The sequence below is a fragment of the Erithacus rubecula genome (assembly GCF_903797595.1).
Source record: "Erithacus rubecula genome assembly, chromosome: 27".
Classification (NCBI taxonomy): domain Eukaryota; kingdom Metazoa; phylum Chordata; class Aves; order Passeriformes; family Muscicapidae; genus Erithacus; species Erithacus rubecula.
In genome coordinates, this window is record NC_136679.1 from 1,517,491 (window position 1) to 1,531,181 (window position 13,691).

General features: G+C 63.0%; 1 protein-coding gene across 1 annotated transcript; it reads right to left on the minus strand.

Annotated features, from left to right (window-relative positions):
• Window positions 1–9,729: 9,729 nt before the first annotated feature.
• Window positions 9,730–12,077, minus strand: NEUROD2 (neuronal differentiation 2). The gene is made up of 2 exons (XM_079327872.1): window positions 11,992–12,077; window positions 9,730–10,866 (listed from the first exon to the last, which is right to left on the minus strand). The coding sequence occupies exon 2, from the start codon at window positions 10,859–10,861 to the stop codon at window positions 9,785–9,787; it is 1,077 nt and encodes a 358-aa protein (XP_079183998.1). The 5' UTR covers window positions 10,862–10,866; window positions 11,992–12,077; the 3' UTR covers window positions 9,730–9,784.
• Between the last annotated feature and the right edge of the window lie 1,614 nt (window positions 12,078–13,691).

The window sequence follows — 13,691 nt, forward strand, 5'->3', positions numbered from 1 at the left end:
GGATGATGAGGGTGATGGGGAGGATGGGGCCATAAAGCAAATCCTGCCCCCAGGACATGGATGACGGATGATGGATGGATGATGGATGGATGGATGATGGATTATGGATGGATGGATGATGGATGGATGATGGATGGATGGATGATGGATGGATGATGGATGGATGATGGATGATGGATGGATGATGGATGGATGATGGATGGATGATGGATGGATGGATGATGGATGATGGATGATGGATGATGGATGATGGATGGATGGATGGATGGATGGATGGATGGATGGATGGATGGATGGATGGATGGATGGATGGATGATGGATGGATGATGGATGGATGGATGGATGGATGATGGATGGATGATGGATGGATGATGGATGGATGGATGGATGGATGGATGGATGGATGGATGGATGGATGGATGATGGATGGATGGATGATGGATGGATGATGGATGGATGATGGATGATGGATGGATGATGGATGATGGATGATGGATGGATGATGGATGATGGATGGATGGATGATGGATGATGGATGATGGATGATGGATGATGGATGGATGGATGATGGATGGATGGATGGATGGATGGATGGATGGATGGATGGATGATGGATGGATGATGGATGGATGGATGGATGGATGGATGGATGGATGGATGGATGGATGATGGATGATGGATGGATGATGGATGGATGGATGGATGGATGGATGGATGGATGGATGGATGGATGGATGGATGGATGGATGATGGATGGATGATGGATGGATTGATGGATGGATGGATGGATGGATGGATGGATGGATGGATGGATGATGGATGATGGATGGATGGATGGATGGATGATTGGATGGATGGATGGATGGATGGATGGATGGATGGATGGATGGATGGATGATGGATGGATGATGGATGGATGGAGGATGGATGATGGATGAGGGATGGATGATGGATGGATGATGGATGATGGATGGATGATGATGGATGGATGATGGATGATGGATGGATGATGGATGGATGGATGGATGATGGATGGATGATGGATGGATGGATGGATGATGGATGGATGATGGATGGATGATGGATGATGGATGATGGATGATGGATGGATGATGGATGGATGATGGATGATGGATGGATGATGGATGGATGGATGGATGATGGATGGATGGATGATGGATGGATGGATGGATGATGGATGGATGATGGATGATGGATGGATGGATGGATGGATGATGGATGATGGATGGATGATGGATGGATGGATGATGGATGGATGGATGATGGATGATGGATGATGGATGGATGGATGATGGATGGATGGATGATGGATGATGGATGATGGATGATGGATGATGATGGATGGATGGATGATGGATGATGGATGGATGATGGATGATGGATGGATGGATGGATGATGGATGATGGATGGATGATGGATGGATGGATGATGGATGATGGATGGATGGATGGATGGATGGATGGATGGATGGATGATGGATGGATGGATGATGGATGATGGATGGATGATGGATGATGGATGATGGATGGATGGATGGATGGATGGATGGATGGACAGCTGACATACAGGAGGGGACAGACAGAACGGTGACCAGGTGGGAAGAGCGTGCCTGGACACACCAGCACACAGGGCTGGACAGACAGACAGACAGACATGACGACTTTCCTCCACCAGGAGCCATCATTGAGGGGACTCTCTTGTTCCCTAGAGAAGGGACAGACCCTTCCATCACCCCTTGGTGGCCCTCAGGGCCTGAAGGGGGCCATGGGGCTGTCACCCTGGGGTCAGGTGTGTCCCCTGGGACAATGAGGGGGGTCCGCAGGACACCTGTGTGTCCCCTGTCACTGGGGGGCCACCAGAGACTCCCCCAATACCTGGGATGAGCCCAAGCCTCAGCCAATCCCCGTCCAGGGCTGGTGCTGCTGACCAATCACAGCCTTCCCTGGATTTGGTCCCGCCCACCCTGGGCACATAAAGCCTTTGCCCATCTGTGCCTGGGGGTCTTTGGGGTGTCCTGAGTCCCTTTGGGACACCGTGGGGGTGCCCTCAGCACCCTCAGCTGTTCCTCAGAGTCCCCATACACGGGGGGACACAGCCCAGTGTCCCCACACACTTCTCTGGTGTCACCAACTCCTGGGGCACAGCAGTGACAGAGGGTGGGTGACCAGCACTGACTGAGGGGTGGGACATCAGGGATGGGACCACCCCATGTTTGCTCATGGCTGCGAGGTGCCACCAACCCCCTCCCCAGCCTGTCTGTCCCCGTGTCCCCAGGGGGGAAGAAATGGGGAAGCAACGGGGAAACTGAGGCACGGGTCACCTGGGGTCACCACAAGGCCAGGGAACAAAGCCACCCCACATCATATCCCCAAAACCCCACAGCATCTCTAGCTGCTCACACCTGGAAAAAAAAATCCTCCAGCCATGCCCAAAATGAGGGGGATCCGCGGAAAATGGGGGGCGGGGACCCCTCGGGGGGGGCGTCGGGGCGAAGGTCGGGTGAAGGGCGCCGGCGGAGGGGCGGGGGAAGCTGCGGGCGCTCGGTGCCAGCTGTATCCGGAGAAAGGCAAATAATTCAGCGGCACCAACCGGAGAGGAACCAGCCCGCGGAGCCACGTGCCAAAATACCAGCAGTAAAGTAGTTAAATGGATCCAGCGCGGGAGCGAGGAGCTGCGAGAGCGCTTGGGCCCCCATCCAAAGGAGTTAATGTCCCACAGTATGATCGATTAGTTGTCAGACGTGATTTCAAACCAATACAAGATGAATGGCATCATTTTCCTTCCCTCGGTTTCGGCGGAATTAAGAAGCCATTAGCTAACACAAATTTTTGGCAACTTTAATAAAAAAGAAAAAAGGAAAAAGAAAAAAAAAAAAAAAAATAAAAAAGCTCCAGTGTACATTTTGTAGCGAGCGTTCCCCAAGGTAACGGGCGGGGTGGAAGTGTCACTGTGTGTCACAGCCGTGGGGGTGACAGTGACAGTGACCACGGTGGTGGCAGTGCCAGCGCCGTGCCCACCACTCAGATGCCAACAGAGGCTTTGCTTCCAGCCAGAGCCACACACCGGGGTGCCCTCTGCTCGGTGTCACACCTGGCCACACCGGGGGTCTCGGTGGCGGTGGCGGGGGGGGTTTTGTGCCGGGGTGGCCACGCGGGGACTCGTCAAGGACAAACGGCGCTCAAGCTGCTGCTGCCCGTGTGCCCGCAGGCGCGGGGCCGCCGTGCCAGCCCAGCCGTGGCCATTACGGCTCCGTGCGCCAGCTGCGGCCGCCCGATCCCCCCGTCCCCGGGGACGGCAGGGGGGGCTCGGGCACCGTGCCACCGCCCGGGCACCGGGGCAGAGCCGCGGAAGGGTGGCGGGGTCAGGCAGGGTGATGGGCAGCGAGGATTTGGTGGCCGCAGGGTGGGGACGCCCCCATGGACCCCAAGGGGTCGCATAATCTCATGGCACCCCAGGGATCCCACAGAGACCCCCGGTTTTGTCACCTCTGTGGTGAAAGGACAACCTGGAGGGCAGAGCTGAGCCACAGCCACCCCCCCCCCCTGCCCCGACCCCGGCTTTCGCTGCTGGATCGCCGGATTTTAGGCACCAAATGGGGTTGAATTAGGATTATTATCACAGCTGCTCTAAATGTAATTAGTTTTGCTCAGAATTTGTTTGCTTTCCCGGGATTACGGCACAATCCTGCCCGGCGCTAACTTGGGGAAGGCTTTAATCGCTCTGATAACGCCGATGCCGGGTTAATGCGATGATTCCGAAGGTGTGGTTTTCAATCACATTTAACAAAAAGATTTGTAGTCGGGTAAAATTTAATGAGGAGCGTGCGGGAGGGTTGGGACAGCCGGGACACTGCTGCCACCGTGCCCAGGTGTGCCCAGGTGTGCCCACCTTGCCCGGTATTGATGGATCCATCACCCCATCCTGCAGTGCAGGAGGATGGAAGAGGAATCCAGCGTGACGTGAAGTCACCCATGCGCTGTCCCAAATCCCTGTCCGTGACCCCTCCAGCCCCAGGAAAAGTATTTTGGTCCCTCGAGGGCATCGGGATTTGCTCCAGAAGATGGGATCCAGCTGCCAGCAGCAGCACGAGGAGCGTGGCCGGGGCCCGAGGGCCATGGGAAGGGGCCGGGGGCTCTCGCTGCCCGGCACAGACTCCGGCGAGCCCAGGCGAGCCAGAGCTGCCAAGAGAAATGGGCAGATTATGGGATGAACGCAGGCCAAGGCAGGGCTGGGATGCAGCCGCCGTAAATCAGCTTTTAAGTAGCAACAAAATGGACATTTCCCATATGAAATGAGGCACCGGCTGCCACGGAGAGGGGGGAGCGGGACCCCGGCCCGGGGGCACCGGAACAGGGTGCGACCCCCAGCCCGGGGCTCCGGAGGGGCTGTGGGGATGGGCTGGAACCCGGGATGGGGGGAAATGGAAGGGAAGGGAAGGGAAGGGAAGGGAAGGGAAGGGAAGGGAAGGGAAGGGAAGGGAAGGGAAGGGAAGGGAAGGGAAGGGAAGGGAAGGGAAGGGAAGGGAAGGGAAGGAAGGGAAGGGAAGGGAAGGGAAGGGAAGGGAAGGGAAGGGAAGGGAAGGGAAGGGAAGGGAAGGGAAGGGAAGGGAAGGGAAGGGAAGGGAAGGGAAGGGAAGGGAAGGGAAGGGAAGGGAAGGGAAGGGAAGGGAAGGGAAAGGAAAGGAAGGGAAGGGGGTCTCACTGATGTGGAGTGCTCAGGTGGGCACCACCTGCTCTCCAGTGTTCCCAGCCAGAGCTGGCCTGGTGTCTGATGGATCCAACCTCTCCCTCTGCCCCTGCTTGGGTTTTGTCCGTTTTCTTCCTCTGAAGCCCGGGAAGGGCTGAGGGGCAGCTTCCCACCTTCACACAAACCTCGGGGCTGCTCACAGAGCCCCGGCCCCCAGGTGCCCCCAGCCCTGCCCCCCATTGCTTTCTCCCCTCCCAGCTCTGCCCGTGCGCCCGTGCCCCACAGGAGTGCAGGGCCCCCTCCTCACCCCCTCCACCTCCCACCACCCCCGTAACCAGTGTGGGGATGGGTGGAGAGGACTCAGTGGGGCAGAGAGTAAATGCGGGAGGAAAACACGAGCCCAACGGGGCAGCGACTGGCGGGGACACGATGGGGGACAGACACAGGTGGGCACACTGCCCGGCCGGGCCAAGGCCCTCCCGACCCCGCAGCCCTCGGGGCTCCGGGCGGAGCTGCCGGCGGTGCCGCATTCCGGAGAAGCCGCCTCCGCCGGCGGCCGGTGCCAGCAGGCGCTGGCAGGTTCGGAGCTTCGCAGCGATTCCAGGCACAGATGTCCTTGTTTTAACTCCTCTGCGATGGAGCCTGGCAGACCGGGCGGGGGAGGGGGCGGCTCTGCAGCCCCCGGGGCGGCGGGGATCGTTGCCAGCCCGGCCAACCCCGGCCGCGGCTCCGGGGACCGCCGGGACCCCCCGATCCCCCGCGGGACTGCGATGGGGGTGTCATGGGCTCCCCATCGCACCAAAACGGGGACAGCCCCCCATATAGTGGCCCCCACATCCCTCCCTGTCCCCCACATCCCTCCCTGTCCCCCAAATCCCTCCCGACCCCCGGACAGCCCCAGGCCCCCGGAGCGGGGCCGCCTCCGCAGCGCGGCGAGCGCCGGGCGCCGGGAGCCTCCGGTTTTTTATGGTATCTGCAATTTTGGCAGAAATCTGTCTTTAATTTAGCTGTCCATATAAAAATCCGCACTGTATAATAATGAACAGATGCCATGAAATTTAAACTGAAGCAATGACTCCTCCTCCCCCCCCCCACGGCTGGCACTCGCCGGTGGCAGCGGCGACCCGGAGCTGGCGCTCGCCCTGCGCCCCCGCCGCGCTCCGCCGGGCCGGGAGAGGGGCCGGGCCGGGGGCACCGGGGGGCACCGCGGGCACCAGGGGTGGTGTAGGGGGGGGAGACACCCACCCCCATCTCATCCTTCTCTGAAATAGCCGGGCTGCGTCCGGCCGAGCCGCCACCGCGAGGTTCCCTCGGTGCTGCCCGAGCTCCGCTGCCCCCGGTGCAGCCGTGCGGGGTCCTGGCAGCTCCCCAGACCCCCCAGCCCACCCGAGGTGAATTTGGTCACACGAGACACTCTCAGATCCCGGCGGGGCGGCGGCTCCCGACCTTCCGCTTCTCTCCACGAGAAGGGCTGGGCACCGGATCGGGCACCGGAGCTGTGAGCCGGGCCGGGCACCGCACCCTTTTACCGCGGCTGTGTTTCGGAGCCGGGCACCAGGACCGGGCACCGAAACCTTGTACCGAGGCGGGGCAGAGGAGGTTTGCAACGAAACCGTTCACGAGAACCGTGCACCAAAATCTTCCACCGGAGCCTTGCACCGGAGCCGCTCTCCGGAGCTTTGCACCGGGGCCGTGCAGCGAGTGCGGGGCCGCATTGCGGGGCCGGGCCTTGCCGGAGCAGCCGGGCGGGCACCGGGGAAACAAAAATCCCGACAATTGAACATAAACCACGGCTCCGCCAGCGGGACCGGCACCCCCTGGCATCGCCGGCCCCGGGAGCAGATGTCGACGGCCCCCCCGCAGCCCCCGGCCCCTGCGTCCTCCTCCTCCCCTCCGCGGGGCCACCCGCCCTTCGCCGCCGCTGCTCCGGGCCGCGGCCCCGGTGCCGCTGGTTGCGGGTGGCGGCAGAAGGGCCGCGCATCGCCAGCCTCGGCCCCACGGAGCCTCCGTCCGGCCCCACCGATTGTCCCCGGCTCCTCCCGGGTTTTTTTCCCCAGAGAAACGAGTCCCGGGAGGATGTTGGGGCTAGAGCCGTCGGAAGAGGATCCGCTGTTTTGCGGAGAGCAGCGAGTGCCGGGGCCCGAGCTGGGGGTCCGGGGCCGCTGCAGCGGCTCGTGGGGCCGTGGCGGATCCGCTCCCGGCCCGGCCCCAGCTCCTCGCCGCCGGTGGCTCTGGCACGGACCCAGCACGTCGGGGCCGCGCTGGATCCGGACCCAGTTTGCCCGACCCTAAACCGGTCCGGTTTATCCCCAAAAGCCGCGGGACTGCAGGGTGCGGGCATAGGACACCGCTCCAGGGTGAAAACCAGCGGCTCTGTCCCCGCAGCCCCTGTGCGGCCCCAGCGCTCGATGCTCCCGCGGGAAACCGGCGATGACCGGGAGCGCAGTGCCCGGTCCTGCCCGGTGCCCGGTCCTGCCCGGTGCCGATAAGCCCCGGTGGTGCGGGCGGTGAACGAACCCTCGGTCGTTAAGAGGCCCGGGCGCCCGTTCAGCACCGCCGCAGCGGATAGCTCCGGGCACCGGCAACGCGCCGGGCACCGGGCAGCGGAACCGGGTACCGAGAGTGGCACCGGGCATCGGGTACCGGCACCGCATCGGGGTCCCGGGGATCCCATGGGCACCGGCTCCCTAAACCGGAGCGAGCGCTTGAGGGGTTCCAACGAGCGCCAGCGCCGGGAACCGTCACAAACACCGGCACTGGCACCGGCGCTGGCACCGGGCACCGAGCCGAGGCTCCAAGGGGAAGCAGCACCGGGAACCGGCACCAGCTCCGGGCACCGCGCCTAGAACCGATCGAGGAGCCCGGCCTTGGCCACCGCCACCGCGCACCCTTCCCGAGGCACCGGCGCCGCGGCCCGGTGCCAGCCGCGGGCACCGAGCTCCCGGGGGATCGCAGCGGTGTCACCGCCGCTGGACCGAGCCGGGCCGCCGCTCCGGATCCCGGTGCCTTTATTGGTGAGGGGGGGACACCGCCTCCCCGGTCCCGGGGGGGACACCCGTGGGGCAGAGCCGCGTTATATCAGCGCCGCCGCCCCGCGGGCCGCACATTCGGGCGGCGGGAGCGGCGGTGGCACTGCCGGGGGCGGGCAGGGCGAGGGGGGGGGTCGGCCCGGTGCCCCCGGTGCCCCCGGGGCGGAAGGAAAGCGGCGAAGGCGGCGGAGTCAACATTGAATATTTATTAATCGCCGTCGAAGGACGCTCGGTAATTACAGCCTGGCCGCGATCGCACCGGCGGCGGCTCGTCACGGCCGACGAGTCCTGGCGGGGCCGGGACCGGGCGTGGAGCGTCCAGCGGGGCCGGGGGGGGGCGGCCCCGGGAGGGAGGGGAGGGGGCCGGTGCATGCAGAACGGCCGGGCCCCCCGGCCCCGCGCCCCGCGCTCCGCCGCCGCCGAGCAGCGTCCGGGCGGCGGGGACGGGGACCGGGAACCGGGACCGGGGAGCGGGAGCGGCGCCCGGCGCGGGGGGGTCTTGCATATCGTTGGCCATAAATATTTATTAATCGAAATGAAACGGAACGGAAACACGAAAGCACTTCTGGTGTCGGGCAGCGGGTCCCCTTTGCTACAACGGTTTGTGGGTTTTTGTTTCTTTTTCCCTTTTTTTTTTTTTTTTTGTTTTTTCCCCGTTTTAGTTTTTTTCCCCGAAAACTTTTTCTTTCCTTTTTTTCCCCCATTTTTCTTTTTTTTTTCTTTTTTTTTTTTTTTTGTTTTGTTTCGTTTTCAAAACATTTCTCAGAAATCCTCCTCCTCTCCTCCTCCCTGGTCTCTAAAAATGCTGGTTTCTCGAAGGTGGTGCGGGCAGGTTCCGACAAAAAAAAAAAATCCCAAAAAACAAAGAATACCCAACAAAATAAAAAGCATTATCGGCTTCCCGGCGTCTCCCGGCTGAAGGAATGCGGCAAACCGGGACGGAGACCCCCGGACCGGGCGCCGCGGGGGGGGCGCAGCCCCGCCAGCCCCCCGGAGCCCCGCTTGCATAGCTCGGGCTGCGCTTCCCGGCTCCGCCAGCTCGGGAAAACCGGGGCGGCTCCGCGGGGGGGAGGGTCTTTTTGTTTTTGTTTTGTTTTGTTTTTTTAGTTATTATCATTATTTTTCCTTTTTTTTTTTTTCTTTTTTTTTTTTTTTTTTTTTTTTTTTTTCTTTTCAAGTTTTTAAAAAAGGTAAAAAACGTCCTGACACACACGCTGCGAGGAGCTCCCGGGGCGGGGAGCGGGGCCGGGGCCCCCCCAAAGCAAAGTGCATCTCGGAGCGTCCGCCGGGCCGGGCCTCTTGCATAGATAGAAATTGGGGTTCGTTCCTCCCTGCGCCTCTTTATTGCTTCGGAAAGTTTCGCTCCGCGCCGCAGCGCGGGCTCCTCTCGCTCCCACGGGCCGGGGCAGCGGGTGTCCAATGCCGGGGGGGTCCGGGGGGGTCGGGGTTAGAGCTGGGGAGAGGAGAAACGGCCCAAAATGGGGGTGGGAGGGGGGAAAAAATTTTAAAAATAAATATATAAAATTTAATCTAAACGAATTAAAAATGAAACGAAGCGGCTCAACCCAGAGGGTCGTGCTGGGTACCGGGGGAGCTCCGCTGGGCTGGATGGGGGGGTTGGCCCGTGCGGGGCGTAACCCCCTGAAAAATAATAATAATAATAATGATAATAATAATAATAATAATAATAATAGTCGTAATAGTTATTGAAATAATAGTGACAATAACAGCGATCATAATAAAAAAAACTAAATAAATTACATTAAATAATCAAGAAAGAGCAATAAATAATGAAAATTTTAAAAATAACGAAATCGGCAATAATAAAAAAATTAAGGAAAAGGGAAAATCCTCCCAAAAAAGCACTTTGTCCCCACGGGGCGCGGGGACCCGCCGCCGGGGCCGGGTCCCCATATTGCACCAAAACCCACGGCGGAGCCCCGGGGGCCGCTCCGCGGGGCCGCCGCGGGTGGGGGGGATTTGTGGGGGAGTCTCCCCCCCTCCCCGCCAGCTCGGCGATGGGGAGGGGGTGTCGGGGGAAGGGGGTCAGTTGTGGAAGAAGGCGTTGAGCTCCTCGTACATGGGGCCCCGCTCGTGCGGGAGGTGCATGTCGTAGGGGAAGATGTTCTCGGAGTGAACCCCCCCGCGCATCCCCGCCGACCCGAAGACCAGGTTGTGAGCGGCGGGGCGGGAGCCGGGCAGCGCCGAGTAGTGCATAGAGTAGTGGTAGCTTTTCTCGTGGTCGGGGGATGAAGAGTCCTGCTTGAGGGAGAAGTTGCCGTTGATGCAGAGCGGGGGGCTGAGCCCCCCGTCGTACTCCGAGCTGTTGTAGTCGGGGGAGGTGTTGCCGTAGAGGCTCTCGTAGGCGGAGGCGCAGTAGCCGTGTGTCCTCAGCCCGTGCGGCCCGGGGCCGGCGGTGGGCGGGCAGGGCGCCGCGGCCAGCCGCGAGCAGGGGTAGGGGTAGGGGTGCACGGCGAAGGAGGCGGCGTTGGGGCCGTGGAACCGACCCCCCTCCTGGCCCTGCTCCGTCAGGAAGTTGCGGGAGTTGAGCTGGAGGCAGCCGGCCACCAGGTTGGTGGTGGGCTGGGACAGTCCCTTGCACAGAGTCTGCACGTAGGAGACCAGGTCGGGCCGCTTGCCCGAGCGCAGGATCTCGGAGAGAGCCCAGATGTAGTTCTTGGCCAAGCGGAGGGTCTCGATTTTGGAGAGTTTTTGGGTTTTGGAGTAGCAGGGAACCACCTTGCGCAGGTTGTCCAGGGCCGCGTTCAGGTCGTGCATCCGGTTCCTCTCCCGGGCGTTCGCCTTCTGCCGCCGCAGCTTGGACCGCTCCAGCCGCGCCTTCGTCATCTTCCTCTTCTTGGGGCCGCGCTTCTTGGGCCGCTCGCCCTCCGCCTCCTCCAGGCCTTCCTCCTCCTCCTCCTCCTCCTCCTCGTCCCCTGCTAGCTCCCCTTCCTCCTTGCTCTCTCCCAGCGAACCCTCGGGCGGCTCCTCGGGGAGGGCGCAGCCTTTCCCCGCCCGCTCCTCCTTCTCGCTCCGGGCATCCTCCTCGCACTCCTCGGCCCAACCGGGGAATTTCGGGACTTCGGGGACCAGGCTGGGCTCGCTGAAAAGTCGCGTCAACATGGTGGCTGCAGCGGGGGGCAAAGAGCCAGGCGTTACCGGCGGCCCCGCCGCCCGCCCCCCGCCTCCCCGCCCCGCTCCCACCCGCCGGCACCGGCGAAAACGAATTGGGCTCGGGGCCACCCTCCGCTGCCCCCCGCCCCGGCTGCCCGAGCCCGGGGCCACCGGGGCTCTCTCGGGGTGCGGTGATTCCGCTCCAGCCCGAACCCCCGCCAGCCCCACCGCCGGGGTCCCCGCGGCCGCCGCCCGCGCCCCTCTCCCGTTCCTCTGCACTACCTCCCGCGCCCCCCCACCCGCTCCCGGCCCGCCCGATGTCCCCCCCGCGGTGCCCCGAGGGCCGGGCCCGGTGTCGCCGGTCCCTCTTTGACGCCTCCAACTTTTCCCTGCCGCGGGCGCGGATCGGCCCCGGTCGCGGTTTCGCCGCCGTCTTCCCGGGGTTGGGGGATCGAGTCGACTCCGCTGTCCCCCCCCCATATCCCCAGGTACCCCCCGTACCCCCTCCGGCCCGGTCAGCCGCGCCCGGCTTCCCCTCCCCACCCCGGGACTCCCCGCGGCCACCGGAGCGCGGCCCGTAAAATGCGGCGGCACCAACCGGGGGGCGGCGGGGGGCGGAGGGGGCGGCCGGAGCCTCCCCGGGGGTCGCGGGGGCCGCGGGCGGTGGCGCTGCCGGGGGCGCCCCCGGGGCCGGGGGGAGCGGCGGGGCCGGGGCGGGGGGCACCGCCCGGGGCGAGGGCCGGGGGCGCCGCGGGGGAGCGGGGGGGCGGCTCCGCCAGGTCGGGCCCCCCCGGGGCGGCGGCGCGGCCGCTCCGCGCTGATTTCGTTGATGCCGCTCGGCCGCCGCTGCCCACTCCGTCCCACCGGGACCGCGGCGCCCCGGGCGTGCCCAGGCTGGGGGGGGCACCGGGGGCGGCGAAACCCCAATAACCCCCCTTGGGGGGGGCTCCGACGGGGGGAGAAAACCCCATCAGCGGGGCCCGCGGGGAGTGGGAGAACCGAGGGCCGGGGGAAAACGAAAGATGGGGGGAAAAAAGGGCGAGACGTGGCGGAGAAACAAAATCAACATGGAAGTTGCCTTTTCTCCATTCAAGTTTCCTCCGTTGCCCTCCCAACCCTCCACTTCTTACATAACTCACCTTCGGGCGGACCGCAGGAATTCTTATTTCATTGTTCCCAGCATCTTCTGGGAGCGGGACGCGGCTCCTTGAGGTGCTCCAGCCTCCTGCAGTCCTCTATCCAAAAGGAGGCGAGAGTGGCATCTCTACCCAGCAAAGGGGGTACCAGCTCTGCTGCCAGTGCCATATGGTTGGCACGTCATGCGCGAGAGCTATCACATGAGAGCTAATGATTGACATGCGCTTGCATTCAGGGAGATTTGTCTCTCTGGGGAAGGAGGACTCGCCATCTGTCACTCTGTACTCTAAAAAAAAAAAAAAAAAAAAAAAAAAAAGAAGAAGGAAAAAAAAAAAAAAAACCTCTTCCAAATCTCCAGCTCTGCCTACACGCTGCAAAATGGGACCCGGGCGAGATGCAGGCGATGGCGGGGCCGGGAGGAACAATGGAGCCAGCGGGAAAAGCCACCATCCCGGCTGGGCCGAGCGTGGCGGGGACACAGGCGGGCGCTGGGGTGAGGGGGAGATGCCACGGGGACCCTGGCTGGGAGCTGGCATCTGCGGCTCGCCGCAAAACGCCGCCGCGGCTCCGTCCCCACCCTCAGCCGGCACCGGGCGGCGATGGCTGCGCCGGCGGGGGCCTGGAGCGGGCTGGGGGCTGCGGCCCGGCACGGCAGAGGTGGTGGCAGTGCCCGGTTTGGCCGCAGCGGTGCTGGCAGGTGTGGCGTGGGCAGGGCTGGTGGCCTCAGGGATGTGTGTCCCCATGCAGGTGGCACATGGACACGCGGCCACGCCGATGTCCCTGCACCCCGTGGCACGGCCACACGCAGCTTTTGGCACCCCCTGTGCACACACACACCCCCCACACCCCCTGCACTCCCCGATGCACACGGGGGCTGAGCCTCCATGGATGCCAGTCCCACGCTGGTGGTGGCCGAGGCCTGGCTGTGCCACAGTGCAGCCAACAAGGCCTTTGTCTGTCAGGCAGCTCCTCACTGCCCTGTCACTCTCTGCCCCCCCAAATGTCCCCAGCACAGTGTCTGTGCACCCAGAAATCGCTGTGGGTGATTTGGCAGGCAGCAGCTGGGCCGTGGAGTGGAAATGGGCACACAGTGTCCCCAGAAGCCACTTCCCATCATCCAGTGACCCTGGTCCTGGCTGCACCCATTGAGGCCCTGAATCTCTGTCCCCACAAACTGCCTGGCCTGAGGGGCACGGGCAGGGGCTGGGTGCCACACACCATGCTGTGCCAGCCAGGCGAGGGTGGCAGGGCCGTGACATGGACACGCTGACAGTGGTGACTGTGGCAGTGCCCACAGCAAACAAAGGGCTGGCCATGCCCGGCCACCGGGGCATTGCCAGGGCCATCAGTGGTGCCCATTCCCTTGGTGCAGGTGCCTGGGCTGGCATGTGACACAGGGGCTCCACCGGTGGCCAGGTCCCCCTGACTGTCACTCAGGCTGTGGCTGAGCAGATGGCACCTGGGCTAGCGCTGGCCCACAGGGAGGCAGCTCCCACCCCAGCCCTGCCGGTGCCATGCTGGGCACCGATTCCCGGGCATCCTCCTGGCACAGTGTGGCCCTTTCCCGCAGCATCCTTCAGCTCCCTCTGCTGCTGCCATCTTCCTTTTGCCGGTGGGTGCCCTGCTGGGATCAGGAGCCCACCCTCACCTGATGGTGTGGCACACGGGGTGAGCCCCCTCCCCTGCCATCGGTCCCCAGCCC